At 40.5% G+C, this 18304-nt stretch overlaps 1 protein-coding gene across 1 annotated transcript in view; it reads right to left on the bottom strand.

The window, feature by feature from the left end:
- CCDC34 (coiled-coil domain containing 34) overlaps positions 1 to 17697 on the bottom strand; it is a 41162-nt gene extending 23465 nt beyond the window's left edge. The window contains exons 1-2 of the mRNA XM_059070753.2: positions 17373 to 17697; positions 12483 to 12618 (exon numbers count right to left, since the gene is read on the bottom strand). Of these exons, the coding sequence (XP_058926736.1) occupies positions 12483 to 12618; positions 17373 to 17605 (369 nt within the window). The 5' untranslated portion in view covers positions 17606 to 17697. The remainder of the gene's footprint in view (positions 1 to 12482; positions 12619 to 17372) is intronic.
- Positions 17698 to 18304: the final 607 nt, after the last annotated feature.

The raw sequence follows: 18304 nt of genomic DNA, 5'->3' as shown, positions 1-18304 counted from the left end.
AAAAAAATGAGCACCATGAGAGGAACAGTGAGGAGATGGCTTGACTAGAACGGGGAGGGGGGGGGGTGACTAGAAAGTCAGACTGTGGTACCAACTAGATGGAAAAAGGTCTTTTGAGACAGGCAGAGTAAATTAAACACTATGAAGCAGGAATACATGGCAAAAGGGATGACTTAAAACTCTTAATGATAAAGGTTGAAAACTGCATTTGAAGGGATCAGAACTATTATGACGGAGACTGACTAGGAGGTTGCCACAGTACATGAGTTGGAAGGGGACAAAAGTCTGGACTAGTGTCACAAAACAAGGGGGAATATGTGCCTGTGCATGACAGACTGGATATAGATTTGACAACCACATTTTCCAAAGTAGTCCTAAATTTGACCATCAAGAAAATTATTTAAATCTACAACTAAAGATAGGACTGGTTACATTTATGTACCCTTTAAGATTCTTCATATAGATTCTTCATATAATTAAACTCAAAAGTCAGAAAAAAAATCAGACATGGTATTCCTATTTTATGGTTCACAAATTTTAGTTAATGCTGACATAAGAGTTAAAGGTGAAGGAAGGGTCAAAAGTACCTAGAAAATGCTACCACTGACCCAAACAGTGCCCTAATCTCAGGATGTCTATTCAAGTAATTTGCAACCTCAGAATATACATCACATTCTGAGAAACAACCCTCCCTTTCAAGGCTGGCCCCTCTCAGAATTTCCCACCCTAAATGCCTCCATCTTTTTGCCACCAAGGCCAGCCTCTTCCAGATACAGCTGGAGTCTTCTGTCACAAGGGCCCTATGTCATCTTCTGGTACACCACTGAATTTCAACAGAATTATATATCTTCCCACAGAGTAAACACTTGATTATAGAAAACCAAAATCCAAAGAGGATCCTAAACATGCATTTTAATTTCAATAGCTTTTGCTGACTTTCAAAGAAAGTTTTACCACTAAAGGTAACAATCAGAAAAACTCAATATCTGAGTTCCACCAACTCTATATCCTGCCCTATTCCTTCATTAAGGGCTGATGAATGAAAAGGCCAAAGCATGATGGCAAAAAAAAAAAAAAAGCACCTGAATTATTCACAAATTAGATAATTTTTATAATTTAGAATAGACGATACTAAAATGTTAAAGCAAATGTTAAAAATTAAAATTAGCCAAAGGCCATAGAGAACTTAAGGCAGTCTGCTAAACAATTTTTTTAAATAATAAAAATTTAAGTAAAATTTACATGCCCTACAAAACCAACATGCTAGCTTTTCACAATACTAATGTTCAATATTTACATTTTATCACCTCAACATAGTTACAAATGTAAAAAAAAATTGTAAGCATAATTTTGATGAGTTAAAATAATTTTTAACTCAAGTTTACAGGGATATCTGAAACAAATCTAAATGTTGCTGAAATCAAATTTATGACGGGGATGATCTTTTTAATGACCCAATTACCTTAAAATTTTCCTTCAAGATTTCAAGGAAGAATATAAGAAAGCCAGGGTAAATTTAAAATTAAATACTAAGTCTGACTCCTTTATTTCTAAAATGCATCTTGGTATTGTAGAAAAAAACACTTATTAAATTGGAAGTGAAAAAAACTAGGATCCAGTCCCAGCTTTGCCACTAACTGAAAAAACCTTGGCAAAGCTACTCTCTGGCCCTCGTGTTTTAATAGGGATCTGAGAAGAATTGTTCCTTGTGGTTAAAAATCTGTGCTTTTAATGATATGACTTATAAATAAATTAGAGAATACAGTAAATAAGGACAGAAACTAAGGAAAACATGACTTAGAAAATAAAACAAAGGGAAAGGCATGAAAAAAATGTGAATACCGCAATAGCTCAAAATAAGTTTATACCAAAGTGAGTAGTTTACCCATATGTTATGATATCCCTGGCATAACTGATATGGTTAAGACTCATGCTAAAATATTTTAACTGCTTCAGAGTTAAGTAATGACATAGATATAAGAAATGTCCAACTATTAAATATATGAAAAAGTTTAAATCATTCAATTATACTCTGCTACCTGCTTAATCATTGAGGTAGGGACTTTATATTCATTATTTTAATCTGTTCTCAAAGTAAATCTTCAGTAATTATTATCATCTCCTTTAACACGTAACAACAACTTTTACTAAGTGCTTCCTATATATTAGGCCACATCCTGCTGTACACTTAGTCCCCAAAACACTATGAGGTGAATGTTATTCTCCCCTTTCACTGATAATCCAGGCAGAGAGAGGTTAAAGATCCAAGGTCTCCGTTTTGAATCCAGGATGTACGACTCAAGAATTTATGCTTTTAACCTCTCTACTGCTGCCTCTCTAACATCTGGCTTATAGATGAGAAGACTGAGACTCAGAGAAGTTAAGTAACTTTTCCAAGATCACAGATTTAGAACAGCAAGACTTGAGCCTAGTTCCATGCTACTCCAAAGCCCAGGGTTCCTTATAATTTAGTGTAATTTAATTAACTTTATGGTAATGATGACTCTAAAAATGACTTGAAGTGACCCTCCTTTTCTTAGTGTAACAAGTGACTTCTAGTGAGGCTGGAGATAAAGCTAAATACCATAAACTGAGCTCCACAATAATAGTGAATCAGCTCCACTGATTCACTGGATCAGTGTTTTCCAAACTGTGAGTCTAAAACCAATGCCTGGGTTATGACTAGCCTTTAAAAAACAAAAGAAAAGAAAAGAAAAATTAAAATAGAATAGAATATTGCCAGGTTCTGCACAAAATTAAGATATTTCAGATACATATGTAAGCAGGCATTACATATATGTATGCATTTGTGTGTGACATAGCAAAGTAGATTTCTCACTGTGAACAAATATTTTGAAAGTTACTAAACTAAATAATGGAATTAGTAATGTTAAAACTTGAGGTTGAAGTAAGAGAAGTAAGAGTCTGCGGTCTCAACAACACATTAATTCTGAAAATAAATGTAAAAGTATTTAGAAGGTTATGACCAAAGAGAGTGGCCAAGACGATGGAGGAGAGAGACCCTGAGCTCACCTCCTCTCACAAGCACAACAACAAAAAAAATCACAAGTATCTACAGAACAACAATCAATGAAAAAGACTGGAACCTACCAGAAAAGATCTTCTACCACTAAAGACATAAAGAAGGAACCACAATGACAGGTAGGAGGGACAGACTCACATTACCCCCAAGGGTGGGCAACCCACAAAGTAGAGAATAAATTCACTGCAAAGGCTCTCCCATAGGAATGAGAGTTCTGAGCCCCAGGTCAGGCTCCCCAGCCCTGGGGTCCAGCACTGGAAATATGAGTCCCCAGAGCATTTGGCTTTGAAGGTCAGCAGGGCTTAACTGCAGGAGTCCCACAGAACTGGGGGAAAAGAGATTTCAAACTTAAAGGGTACATACAAAACATTATGCATACTGGGACCCAGGGCAAAAGCAGTAATTTGATAGGAGCCTGGGCCAGACCTACCTACTGGTCTTGGAGAGTCTCCTAGGGAGGCATGAGGTGGCTGCGATCACCCTGGGGATGTGGACACTGGTGACAGACACATTTGAGGGCATTCAGCTGTGTGAGCTGATGGAGGCTGCCATCTTGGCTCACTATCACCGAGACCTGGACCCAACCAAAACCCTGTAGGGGCCAGTGCTGGGATGCCGCCGGCCAAACAACTAACTGAACAGAGACACAGCCTCACCTACCAACAGACAGGCTGCCTAAAGACTTCCTGAACAAACAGCCACATCCAGACAAGGCCCTAAACACAGCTTTCCCCATCAGAGAACCAAGACCCAGCTCTACCCACGAGTGGGCAGGCACAAGCCTTTCCCACCAGGAAGCCTGCACAAGCCTCTGGACCACCTCATCCACCAGGGGGCAGACCAGAAGCAAGAAAACTACAATACCACAGCTCACACACCGAGTCCAGCAACAGCAGGCCAGACCCTACCCTGGGACCGCCTGGGCCCTGGCCCTGCCTACTAGCAGGCTAACGCAACCTTTGGGACACCCTGGCCCCCATACCCAACTGTATCAGGAACCAGCCCCCCAACACCAGATTTAAAACAAGCTCTGGTATCCCTGGGCTCTAGGACCCAGCTCTGTCTGCCAGTAGTCCTGCACTAACCCCAGGATCTGGCTTCACCTGCCAGTAGGTAGGCAACACTCCAGAGTCTTCAGGATCCTGACTCCAGCCACCAGTGAGCCAGCACTACCCCCAGGACCCCCTAAGGTTCTGCAACAGCTGCCTCCCGACCAGGCCCCACTAAACAACAGCCCACAGCATCCACACAAGGCAGTGCCTGGCAACCAAATAGACTAGTGGCCAACAAAGCCTACTAGACCACCCACACAGTCAGCCTGCCAGAACAGAAGGACCCATGCAGGCATATAGCTTGGGTGATGAGACAGGAGTGCACTGCTGGAACACATAGGACATCTCCTACAGAAGACTACTTTTGCAAGGTCGAGAAAGGTAACTACCCTGCCACATACATAAAAATACAAATACCAACACAGCAAATGAATATGTTCCAGATGAAGGAACAAGATAAAACCCCAAAGGAACTAAGTGAAGTGGAGATAGGCAATCTACCCGAGAAAGAGTTAAGAGTAATGATCATAAAGATGAGAAAAGAACTTGAGAGGAGAATGGATGCCAGAGCGAGAAGTTAGAAGTTTTTAACAAAGAGTTAGAAAATATACAGAACAGCCAAACAGAGATGAATACAATAATTGAAATGAAAAATACCCTAGAAGGAATCATTAGTAGACTAAATGAGGCAGAAGAACGGATCAGTGAGCTGGAAGATAGAGTAGTAGAAACCACTGCCACTGAAGAGAAACAGAATGAAAAGAAATGAGGACAGTATAAGAGACATCTAGGACAACATCAAGCATACAAATACTTGCATTACAGGGGTGACAGAAGGATAAGAGAGAGAGAAAGGGCCAGAGAAAATATTTAAAGACATAATAGACATAATAGCTAAAAACTTCCCTAACCTGGGAAAGGAAAATGTTACCCAAGGCCAGGAAGCACAGTGTCCCATACAGGATGAACCTAAAGAGGAACACACCAAGACACACTGTAACCAAAATGACAAAAATTAAAGATAAAGAGAGAATATTAAAAGCAGCAAGGGAAAAGCAACAAATAACATACAACGGAACTCCCTTAAGGCGATCCACTGAGTTTTCAGCAGAAATTCTGCAGGCCAGAAGGGAGTGGCATGACATATTTAAAGTGATGAAAGGGAAAAACCTACAACCAAGAATGTTTTACCCAGCAAGGCTCTCACTCAGATTAGATGGAGAAATCAAAAACTTCTCAGAGAAGCAAAAGCTAAAAGAATTCAGCACCACCAAACTAGTGTTACAACAAATGTAAAAGAAACTTCTCCAGGTGAAAAAAAAGGCCACAACTAGAAACAAAAAAATTACAAAATGAAAAAGCTCCCTGGTAAAGGCAAACATACATTAAAGGTAGGAAAATATCCACACACAAACATGATATCAAAACCAGCAATCGTGAGAAGAAATTACAAATGCAAGATATTGGAAATGCATTTGAAATTAAGAGACTAACAACTTAAACCTTGTGTATACATACAGAATGCTATATTAAAGCCTCATGGGAACTACTAACAAAAAATCTACAATAGATACACACAAAAAATAGAAAAAGTAAACAAACAAACCTCTAAAGATAGTCATCAAATCAGGAGAAGGGAACAAAAGAGAAAGGGGAAAAAAACCCTACAAAAACAATCCTAAACAATTAACAAGATAGCAAGAAGAACATACATATCGATAATTACATTAAATGAAGATGAACTAAATGCTCCAAACAAAAGACATAGACTGTCTGAATGCACACAAAAACAAGACCCATATATGTGCTGTCTACAAGAGACCCACTTCAGATCTAGGGACACATACAGACTAAAAGTGAGGGGATGGAAAAAGGTATTCCATGCAAACGGCAATCAAAAGAAAGCTGTAGTAGCAAAACTCATATCAGACAAAATAGACTTTAAGATAAAGACTGTTACAAGAGACAAGGACACTACATAATGATCAAGGGATTAATCCATGAAGAAGATATAACAATGGTAAATATATATGCACCCAACAAAGGAGCACCACAATATATAAGGCAACTGGTAACAGCCATAAAAGGAGAAATCGACAGTAACACAATAATAGTAGGGGACTAAACTCCCACTTACATCACTGAACAGATCATCCAGACAGAAAATCAGTAAGGAAACACAGGACTTAAATGACACTTTAGACCAGATAGACTTAATTGATATCTATAGAACATTCCATAGAGAACAGCAGACTACATATTCTTCTCAAGTGCACATGGAACATTCTCTAGGACAAATCACGTGCTGGGCCACAAAGCAAACCTTGGTAAATTTAAGAAAGCTGAAATCATATCAATCATCTTTTCTGACCACAACACTATGAGACTGAGAAATCAACTGCAAGAAAAAAAGTGTAAAAAACACAAACATGTGGAGGCTAAACAATGTTACTAAACATAGATCAGTGAGGAAATTAAAAAAAAAAAAAAACCTAGAGACAAATGAAAATGAAAACACAATTATCCCAAAGCTTTGAGACGTAACTAAAGCAGTTCTAAGAGGAAAGTTTATGTCAATACAATCTTACCTCAGGAAACAAGAAAATCTCAAATACACAACCTAACCTTACACCTAAAGCAACTAGAGAAAGAACAAGCAAAACCGAAAGTTAGTAGAAGGAAAGAAATCATAAAGACCAGAGTAGAAATAAATGAAATAGACACAAAGAAAACAATAGAAAACATCAATGAAAGTAAAAACTGGTTCTTTGAAAAGATAAACAAAATTGATAAACCTTTAGCCAGACTCATCAAGAAAAAAAGGGAGAGGGCTGAAATTAATAAAATTAGAAATGAAAATGAGAAGTTACAACTGACACCACAGAAATACAAAGGATCATAAGAGACTACTACAAGCAACTATGTCAATAAACGGACAACCTAGAAGAAATGGACAAACCCTTAGAAAGGTACAATCTTCCAAGACTGAACCAGAAGAAATAGAAAGTATGAACAAACCAATCACAAGTACTGAAACAAACTGTGATTTAAAAATTCCCAACAGGGCTTCCCTGGTGGCGTAGTGGTTGAGAATCCGCCTGCCGATGCAGGGGACACGGGTTCGTGCCCCGGTCTGGGAAGATCCCACATGCCGCGGAGCGGCTGGGCACGTGAGCCGTGGCCGCTGAGCCTGCTCGTCCGGAGCCTGTGCTCTGCAATGGGAGAGGCCACAGCAGTGAGAGGCCCGCCTAGCACCAAAAAAAAAAAAAAAAAAAAAAAAATTCCCAACAAACAGAAGTCCGGACCAGATGACTTCACAGGTCAATTTTATAAAACATTTAGAGAAGAGTTAACACCTATCCTTCTGAAGCTATTCCAAAAAAAAACTGGAGAGGAAGGAACACTCCCAGACTCATTGTATGAGGCCACCATCACCCTGATACCAAAACCAGACAATGATACCACAAAAAAAGAAAATTACAGGCCAATATCACTGATGAACATAGATGCAAAAATCCTCAACAAAATACTAGCAAACAGAATCCAACAATACATTAAAAGGATCATACACCATGATGAAGTGGGATTTATCCCAGGGATGCAAGGATTCTTCAATATCCACAAATCAATCAGTGTGATACACCACATTAACAAACTGAAGACTAACAACCATACCACCATCTCAAGAGAGGCAGAAAAAACATTTGACAAAATTCTACTCCCATTTATGATAAAAACTCTTCAGAAAGTGGGCTTAGAGGGAACCTACCTCAACAAACTAAAGGCCATATATGATAAACCCACAGCTAACATCATACTCAATGCTGAAAAGCTGAAAGTATTTCTTCTAGGATTTAGGAACAAGACTAGGATGTCCACGTTGCCACTTTTATTCAGCATAGTTCTGGAAGTCCCAGCCACAGCAATCAGAGAAGAAAAAGAAATAAGAGGAATCCAAATTGGAAAAGAAGAAGTAAAACTGTCACTGTTGCAGATGACATGATACTACACATAGAGAATCCTAATGATGCTACCAGAAAACTACTAGAGCTCATCAATGAATTCAGTAAATTGCAGGATACAAAATTAAGAAACACAAATCTGCTGCATGTCTATACACTAACAATGAAAGAGCAGACTGAGAAATTAAGGAAACAATTCCATTTATCATCACATCAAAAAGAATAAGATACCTAGGAATAAACCTACCTAAGGAGCCAAAAGACCTGTACTCAGAAAACTATAAGACCCTGATGAAAGAAACCGAAGATGACACACATATATGGAAAGATATACCATGTTCTTGGATTGGAAGAATCAGTATTGTCTAAATGACTACACTACCCAAGGCAATCAACAGATTCAATGTAATCCCTATCAAATTACCATATGGCATTTTTCATAGAACTAGAACAAAAGAATGTTAAAATTTGTAAGGAAATACAAAAGACCCCAATAGCAGTCCTGAGAAAGAAAAACAGTGCAAGAGGAAACCTGGCTCCCTGACTTCAGGCTATACTACAAAGCTACAGTAATCAAAACAGTATGGTATTGGGGCAAAAAACAGAAATACAAGTCAATGGAACAGGATAGAAAGCCCAGAAATAAACCCACGCACCTATGGTCAATTAATCTTTGACAAAACAGGCAAGAATATACAGTGGAGAAAAGACAGTCTTTTCAATAAGTGGTGCTGGGAAAACTGGATAGCTACATGTAAATGAATAATATTAGACTGTTCTGTAACACCATATACAAAAATAAACTCAAAATGGATTAAAGCCCAAAATGTAAAGCCAGATACTATAAAACTCTTAGAGGAAAACATAGGCAGAACACCCTTTGACATAAACTGCAGCAATATTTTTTTGGATCTGTCTTTTATAGTAATGGAAATAAAAGCAAAAACAAATAAATGGGACATAATTAAACTTAAAAGCTTATATACACAGCAAAGGAAACCATAAACAAAATGAAAAGACAACCTACGGAACGGGAGAAGATATTTGCAAATGATACAACAAACAAGGGATTAATTTCCAAAACATACAAAAAGCTCATACAGATTAATATCAAAAAAAAAGAAACAACAGAATCAAAAAATAGGCAGAAAACGTAAATAGACATTTCTCCAAAGACATACAGATGGTCCACAGGCACATGAAAAGATGCTCAACATCGCTAATTACAGAGAAATGCAAATCAAAACTACAATAAAGTATCATCTCACGCTGGTCAGAATGGCTATCATCAAAAAATCTACAAATAATAAATGCTGGAGAGGGTAAGGAGGAAAGGGAACCCTCCTACACTGTTGGTGGGAATGTAAATTGGTGTACCCACTAGGGAGAACAGTATGGAGGTTCCTTAAAAAATTAAAAATTGAGTTACCGTATGATCCAACATTTCCACTCCTGGGTATATATACAGAACAGATGAAAACCCTAATTTGAAAAGATACATGCATCCCAATGTTCACAGCACCACTATTTCAAATAGCCAAGACATGGAAGCAACCTCTATGTTCATCAACAGATGAATGGATAAAAAAAGATGTGGGATATATATATATATATATATATATATATATATATACACACACATACACACACACACACGTGTATACACACATACACACACACAATGGAATATTACTCAGCCATAAAAATGAATGAAATAATGCCATTTGTAGCAACATGGATGGACCTAGAAATTATCACACTAAGTGAAGTAAGTCAGACTGAGAAAGACAAATATCATATGATATCACTTATATATGGAATCTAAAAAAATGATACAAATGAGTGTATTTACAAAGCAGAAACAGACTCACAGACATAGAAAACAAACTTATGGTTACCAAAGCGGAAAGATGGAGGAGGGAAAAATTAGGAATTTGGGATTAACAGATACTCACTACTGTATATAAAATACATAAGCAACAAGGATTTACTGTATAGCACAGGTAACTATATTCAATATCTTGTAATAACCTATAATGGAAAAGAATCTGAAGATGTATATATATATGTGTGCATATGTATATATAAAACTGAATCAGCTTGCTATACATCTGAAACTAATACAACATTGTAAATCAACCATAATTCAATAAAAAAGAGAAAGAAAAAGACTGTGACTAGCAATGATATCAATAACAATACCAATAAAAACACCAGCTATCTTTATAATTTGTTTCATTTAATCCTCTAAAACAGGGGTTCCCCCAGCCCCTGGACTGTGGACTAGTACTGGTCTGTGGCCTGTTAGGAACTGGGCCGCACAGCAGGAGGTGAGTGGTGGGCAAGTGAGAAAAGCTTCATCTGCAGCTCCCCATTGCTCGCATTACCGCCTGAACCATCACCCCCCTCCCCAAATCTGTGGAAAAACTGTCTTCCATGAAACTGGTCCCTGGTGCCAAAAAGGCTGGGGACCACTGCTCTAAAAAATCCTGTGACCAGATAGCATTATTTTATCCTTACTGATTATTTTATTTTATCCTTACAGATGAGGAAATGGAAGTGTAAAAGTTTAAATAAGCCTGCCTGACATCAAATTATAAGGTCTTTCTCAAGTCCTGTGCCCTTCTAAGTAGAAACAAGTACTACTGTGTACTTTTCCAGGAATAAATTTGTATTTAGAATACAAAGTATACTGCAGTAGGGAAATTGCAGAATGTACTGGTTTCTATGATCATTTGAATTATGCCAAGACTGCCTACCTGGCTAGAAAGCTATCACAGAAAGAACAACTAGTTTCAAAACTGAAATGGAAAATTTACTCCAAGAAGATCATGGAGGGCGAAGTTTCAATTCCAAGGATTTTACAGTAACAGGGATAGTAATAGATTAGAATAAACTTAAATATGCAACAATAGTGAACTAGTTAACTATATTCTATTATATATTCAATACATTCTAAATATATTTTAATAATCTTAGCCATTTTTAAATGATGCTATAAAAATATTTAATGATACAGAAACATATTAACAATGCAATAAGCAGAAAAAAGCAGGTTACAAGAGAGTGATCCTATTTATTAAAAACAAGACAGGGCTTCCCTAGTGGCGCAGTGGTTGGGAGTCCGCCTGCCGGTGCGGGGGGCACAGGTTCGTGCCCCGGTCCGGGAGGATCCCACGTGCCGTGGAGCGGCTGGGCCTGTGGGCCGTGGCCGCTGGGCCTGTGCGTCCGGATCCTGTGCTCCGCAGCGGGGGAGGCCACAGCGGTGAGAGGCCCATGTACCACAAAAAAAAAAAAAAAAACCAAAACCAAGACATATCCCTCACCACTCAAATCTACCTGGTTTCTGTGTCTGGATAGAGAGAATTCAGTTGGTCTAGATAGTGGAGGATGCCAAACTATCCAAATCTATTTGGCTGCTAGGTTCTAAATAGCAAATGATAAGAGTTCAAAGAATGATGGATTCATGTGAAAATGTACCTCAGACTATTTTTTGAGTTTGGACAGAGTTCAGAGAATCACAAATACAAAAATGTCCACAAGTGAGGCAGGGAGGCAAAGAGAAACTGAAAAAACCTGAAAGCCCAGAAGATTCCCATCTCCCAGCACAAACTCACTCTGGGGCACATGCTCTGAGTGATATCGGGGTAGATTTCCAGCCTCTACTTCAATTTTTATTTCTCTTAAAAATTTTACCAAGTATGCAGCTGACTTTAGTTAAATGTACATCTGGTGACACTATGAATATACATTTGCACATATGTTTTTTAAAATTTACATAGAAGAAAACGTGGAAGGCTATATGCCATAATATTAACAATAGTTATGGGGACTTCCCTGGTGGCGCAATGGTTGGCAGTCTGCCTGCCAATGCAGGGGACACAGGTTCAAGCTCTGGTCTGGGAAGATCCCACATGCCGCGGAGCAACTAAGCTCGTGCGCTACAAAAACTGAGCCTGCGCTCTAGAGCCTGCGTGTGCCACAACTACTGAAGCCCGCGCGCCTAGAACCTATGCTCCATCTGCAACAAGAGAAGCCACCACAATGAGAAGCCCGCGCACCACAACAAAGAGTAGCCCCCACTTACCACAACTAGAAAAAGCCCAAGTGCAGCAGCGAAGACTCATTGCAGCCAAAAATAAAAAAGTAAAATTGTTTTTTAAACAAAAACAAACGATAGTTATATTCAGGGGACAAGATTAGAGATTTTCATTTTCCTAATTATGCTTAGCTCTATTTTCCAAATGTTCTTATAATGAACATGTATTATTTCTCCAGTAAGTTATTAATATCAATATAGCAAACTGATACAAGAAAATGCAAAAAGTCTGTTGTGAGGGATAATAACACTAACATTTTAATTTCAACATCAGCTCTACTTTGTGAGCTCATGGATTAAATAGAAAGAATACTGTCTAGTTTTACCTCTAGAGCCTTCCGTTGCAGACGGTCACGTTCTACTTTTTCTTTGCCAACAAACCACACTTCCCACGGTGTCAGGCTGCTTTCTGGTAACTGCACCTGTTTCTGTTCTTCTTGGTTATCTTCGGATCCAACCACACTATTGCAAAAGAGAGGATACTACAGCACTTGTACTCAAAACTCTTTGGCTTAGCAGTCAAAATCACTTAGCTGTACAATGAAAGCAGAATTCCACAACATATTTACAATACTGTGATTTTTATATATAAATATAATGAATTAATCATATATAAATATACACTTGAAAAACCATGAACAGAAAGTCCAATGTTTGAATTAGTTTACCCTTCAGACTGCCTTTGAATTCTCTCATCTTCTAAAATCACACCCAGTCCATCTGCCTCAATTACAACAATTTTTTTTATTCTTAAAAATCTTATATCTGGACTACTAATTACACCACATGATTCTAACCAGATCCTGGAGCAGACTTTTCCCTTTTCCTCCTTTAAATACTTCACGAAGGGAAGAATACATACCTACACAGTGAGGATGGTAAAGCTAATGTGATAACAATTAAGGTTTTGGTGTGAACGGTAGACAGAGTTCTTTATACTCTCAACTTTTCTGTAAGTTTGGAACTGTTTTGAAATAAAAAGGTATCAAAAATATATGGTCCTTGTATTCTTTCATGTTTTGGTGGACTCCCTTTTGCCAGTTCTCAGGTAGGGTGTCCACAGCTCCTCAGAGGTGGGTTGTTACCTCCTACCATAGTCTCCACCACTAACCTCTGTCTGTCTGTCTCATCTGGGTACGTGGAAAAGTAAGCACTCACTCAAGCTCAAAAGAAGAGAGGAGGAGAAGTACTGTGAGTACATACATACATAAAGAACACGGGGCCTTGGCCAGATACACAAGCCCCACAAAGCAGGAAAAGCTGAACCATGAATACCCATGGAAAGAAGGCTTGTCCAGGACCCAAGGCAGCTCAAAACACTACGGTATTACAGACTCAGCCCCTCTTTGTCTCTAACATTCCTGCTTCAGGCAACCAACTGCCTCGTCCACTGCCAGGCTCAGCTTTTTCTGCCTTGTAGCTTCCATTTACTTGTTTTTTTCCTGCTGTTTCTTCATTCATCAGTGTCATTATGGAATTTGTATTCTAGTGGGAAAGGGACACTGTTGATGTGTCATTTATTTCCTATGTATCTTTCCTTCTCAGTCTTGCAGAACACCACCTCATCCTCCCGTAGCTTCCACTGTCACTAGGTGCTGGTGAGGCCTGGATCAGGCCTTCCAGGCTCGACTTTGCTCCTCAGCTGCAAACTTTCATTTTCAACCATGCCACAGACAGCTCCACTTAAATACCAAACTCAGTCAGTCTAAAACAAGTCTACCTGTCTATCACCCACTCGCTCCCGTCTCCATCAAGAAGAATCTTACTCCTCCTCTTATAATCCTACCTCAGTGAAGAGTACCAACACCCAGCCAGTGAGCCAAGCCAGAAGCCAGATCGGACTCCTGCGCCCCGTCCACATTTGGTACCTCTAGGTCCCACACCCATATAATCACCTTATCCTGTCTGTTTTACTTCAGTTTTCTCAAGCCATTCTTCTCTTCTACCACCTCACAACTGCTGTCTGGTCATAACCGGCCTTTCTTCCTCCATTTCAAACTATTCTCCACTGTCGCCAGATTCATCCTTCAAATGCATCCTTCCAACATGTCACTCCCCATCTCAAAATTCTTCAGTGTTCCTCTGCCCATAGGATCCAAGCCACACTCCACAGCCTGACACCCATGAATCGGCCCTGCTTATCTTCCAGCCTCTTCTCCACCAACAGCTGATCTGGACTCTACATTTCAGTCTTACTGAACTTAGGCACGTTGATGAATATGCCACGCCCTTGTGCTCTGCAGCTTTGCTTAAAATTCTGAAATTCTTTTCGTCCACCTCCACACATGGCCAAAGTAAGAGTTTAGATTTGGGTGAATCTCTACCTGCTGCTTCCTAGCTATGTACATTTTTTAACCTCTTTAAGCCTCCGTTTCTCATCTGTTAAGTGGAGAAAATAGTAGTGGCTAACTCACAGGTACTGTGGCATGAACAATCCACACTAAAGCACTTAGCTCAGTTCCGGGCACTCAGTAAGCATTTGGAACATGTCAGTTAGTAGTACTAGGAGGAGTATAGCTAATTCCTACTCTCCCTTTAAGATGTAACTCAGGTTTTAATCTTTATTGCCTCATTCTGCAAAAAATCTGGACTAAGTGCCTTAGGCTTTCTGTCACTTGTCCATCTCTGCCAGAAACCATGAATTCCTAACAGACGGAAAACATGTCTTAACTCATTTTTTATTTCAAGAGTCTAGCTTAGGGCCTAGAATATGGTAGCCTCCTAAGAAATGTTTGTTGAAAGAAGAAATCAGTGAGATCAGTGTTTTCTTTTTAAAATGACACTTTAAATATTACATTTCTTGCCTCATCAGTTTTAACAAATATATTCAAAATGTGTGGCATATATACCACAGCTCTACTCATAATCAAGAGAGGCTTGATAAGCAGCTGTTTATGACCAAGACATTTATTAAGGCACGGGTTTACTAATGGGTTTCCAAGATAAAACTGAACCAACAGCAGGCCCAATGCATACTATAAAAGACTTCAGGAAAATATTTCTCATTATCTTGTCTGAAATCACCTGCGAGCTTTACCTCAGTGCTATCCAACACACCTGAAGGTCAATGTGTCCTCTAAGCACAGCTCTATACACCGAAAATACCTGCAGCTCAACCCCATCATGTGCAGCTGATGCCTGAGTCTATCCCAAGAAAGCCTCACCCTTTTAGTTTTGCCACAGTCAGATCCCTGTGGCAGGTGAAGGATGGAAAAAAAAAAAAAAAAAAAAAAGGCATAAAATTCCACGCTCTGGTCCACAAGAGGATGCTCACCGCCCAGAACTGTGGCTGGAGTACGGCTCAGGCACCTGCTCTCTTCATCCCATCACCCCCAAACTGTCAGGGCACCAACTAAAGGTGAGAGGTAGGGAGGAGGAATAAGGAAATGTTCTAAACACTTCTCTTTCCTGAAAAGAAGTGCTGGGTTTTCTGAAGCATTTGAAAACAATCACCACAACTATCTGTGCTCTAGGAAGTGGGAAATAGGCATTACTTCAGCATATGTTTATTGAACACCTAATAAGTATCTGACACTTGCCACACACAGGCCTGACAATTCCTGCATTCTCTCCAGACCACATCTTACCTATTGCCTTGATTCAGAGGGGATGAACTGTGATAAGGAAGGCAGCTATAGCCCTGGGGTGTTACCAGCTCATTCGGGCTTTGGCTAAGGTTTGACTAAATATGACTGGCTCCTCTTGTAATGAGCTCCATCTGGTCAGGGCTTTGGCTCTTGGAAGCTAATGCAAGGTCTCAGTAGCTGAGCTGTAGTTTTGATGGCCATCATTCCTTGGGTTGCTAAATTGTCTACATTGCTTAGTCCTGCTGATTAGGCTTAGAAGGTATTTTCCAAAGCCTTAACATTTATTTTAAAAATCACTGAGACCAACTCAATCCTGAAGAATCTGTACAAAGGACCACATGGAAATGGACTCCTGAAACTTTCTTGTTGTTACAACCAGTCTGGACAAGTGGCTTGCTTGGTTACTCTTACTGATCTCCATTCCTACCAAAGTACTAATGTTTACTTCTCATTCTTAAGAGACTCACTGTTGTAACTGTGTATGTGAGTCACTTCATATGGTTCCTTATTCCATTTACTCACTCTGTGTATGCATGTCTTATAGCAAAGGGGTTTAACTGGTTGCTTACACATAAGGCATGGGTTCTTTGGTCTGTATTTCTTAGATCTCCTGTATTGTGCCCTGTGCAGCTTGACAACCAGAAACTTGTAAATGCTTCCTTTAGATGACATAATGAGTCTACCTCAGAATGGACTTGCATCACTAAGTCTGTCCCAGAAAAAGATATTCCTGCAGGGATAGGCCCTTTGCTCCTATTGCTTTATACACAACAATAGGCACGTAGCATAGGGAAGAGAAAACGTGATCAATTTACCTTGGGACTAGGCCCAGCTTTGCTAATAACTAGGTGTATGCTTTTAATTAGACATTTTATTTGTATTCTGAGCCAGTTTTGTTATCTGTAAAATGAGTGGCTGGATGTAGGCTTTAATTCCATGAGAGTAGAGACAATGCCTATCTTGTTTATGGGCCCCATATGGCACAAACTAAATGTCTGCCGAATGAACTGCAGAAATAAATCAATTAAGATGGCTTTAATCATCCCTTTGATTCTAACATTCTCTGATTCAATGACTTCTTTTCTACTGTTAAGTGCTCAGAGCAGACCCAACATTGTCTCTGGATGCTGAAGTCGACATTGCTAGCATCAAAGCTTCAGCTCTTAATCTATGACATAAAAAATATACTGCTTACTACAACATACTTCACTGACAATCAGATTTTTTTCAAAATAGCTCCAGGTATCACTAAGGTGCAGTAAACTACATTTTGGTGTTAAGGGTTTGGACAAGAGTTCTAGTGTCCCCAATCTGTTTTCTGAGTTTTCATAAAACTCCTGAAATTGTACAAAATTTTATGTTTAAGACTAGGTGCGTTTCTCTGGGGAGCGAGACTGTAGGAATCATCACATTCTCAGGAAAAAGGATTAAGAACGATGATAAATCTGTGGTCATGTGTAAGAACTGGCCCAGACTCTATGTGCCAAAAGCAGCAGCACCTGTGGATGCAGGTGCCCGTGCAGCCTTTGAGAGGGAAGACAAGAGGGCGTTTGGCCGCCAGAGGAAAGTACTTAGAAGGGTCTAAGGACTCTTGAGAGGGGCTGCATCGGCCGGCGGCCTCGGGTTTACCTGGAGCACCCCTGTAATTCCATTCCTCTCAGGCTCTCCACCTTGGCCTCTGAGTCATGCGCATCTTCGTCCACATCAACCTCCTCCTCCCCGTCACCGTCGTCGTCGTCAAACGGGAAGCTCTGGTGGCCGAGGGGAGACAACAGCGACATGGTGGAATAGCCGCAGCTCAGCGGCGGCGACAGCGAGCACACCTCCACCGCCTCTAGCCCCTGCCCCCGGGCGCCCGCCATGAGGACGGAGAAGGAGCCCAAGGAGGGCCGAGGCCTGAACCTGCAGTCGGCCAAGAACCGGGAGTCGGGAAGGGGCGAAACAACGCCCCACAGCTCACAGGGAGCCCGCCAAGTTCAAACCCGCAGGGCTGCGGCGGCGGGGACGTGCTCTCCCAGCAGGCCCCGCGCGCGGCGGCGCGGCCAATCCGGGCGGGCGCTGACTTCGCGTTGCCATGGCGACGCGTGGAGGCCGCCTGGGCTTTGTCCAGCCCTGTAGACTGTGGGTTCCTGCGCCCTGCAGTCTCTTGGCAGCCCTCCCTCCTCCCCGGCCTGGACCTGCGCTGCTTCTTCTGACTTAACCCCGCGCTCCGCTCACGGATAAGGTCCCGCTCCCGGCTGACAGCTTGGAGGGCCCTTCCCTGTTTGCTGTGGTTCATTTGGTACAGAAAATGTGCTATCACTGAGTAAGGCAGATACTTCTGGGGGAAAAAGCAGGAGCCAAAACTAACCCCGTATTATTACAAGGTCAGGGTTACAAGGATCAGCCGTGATTTCTCTCAGCACACGGCCACACACGGCCGTATTTTAGGGGGTGGCGGGCGAACTTTATCCAAGTTTAGAGGTGTATCTAAGAATGCACTTTTGGCACAATCTTTCATTGTTTTTGGTAGCCCTTCGTCTGCCTAGCATCTTACAGGAACTCGTTTAGTGCGTGTGAAT

The sequence above is a fragment of the Kogia breviceps genome, chromosome 7 (genome assembly GCF_026419965.1).
Source record: "Kogia breviceps isolate mKogBre1 chromosome 7, mKogBre1 haplotype 1, whole genome shotgun sequence".
In the NCBI taxonomy this organism is placed as follows: domain Eukaryota; kingdom Metazoa; phylum Chordata; class Mammalia; order Artiodactyla; family Physeteridae; genus Kogia; species Kogia breviceps.
This window is presented reverse-complemented; position numbering and strand designations above follow the sequence as displayed.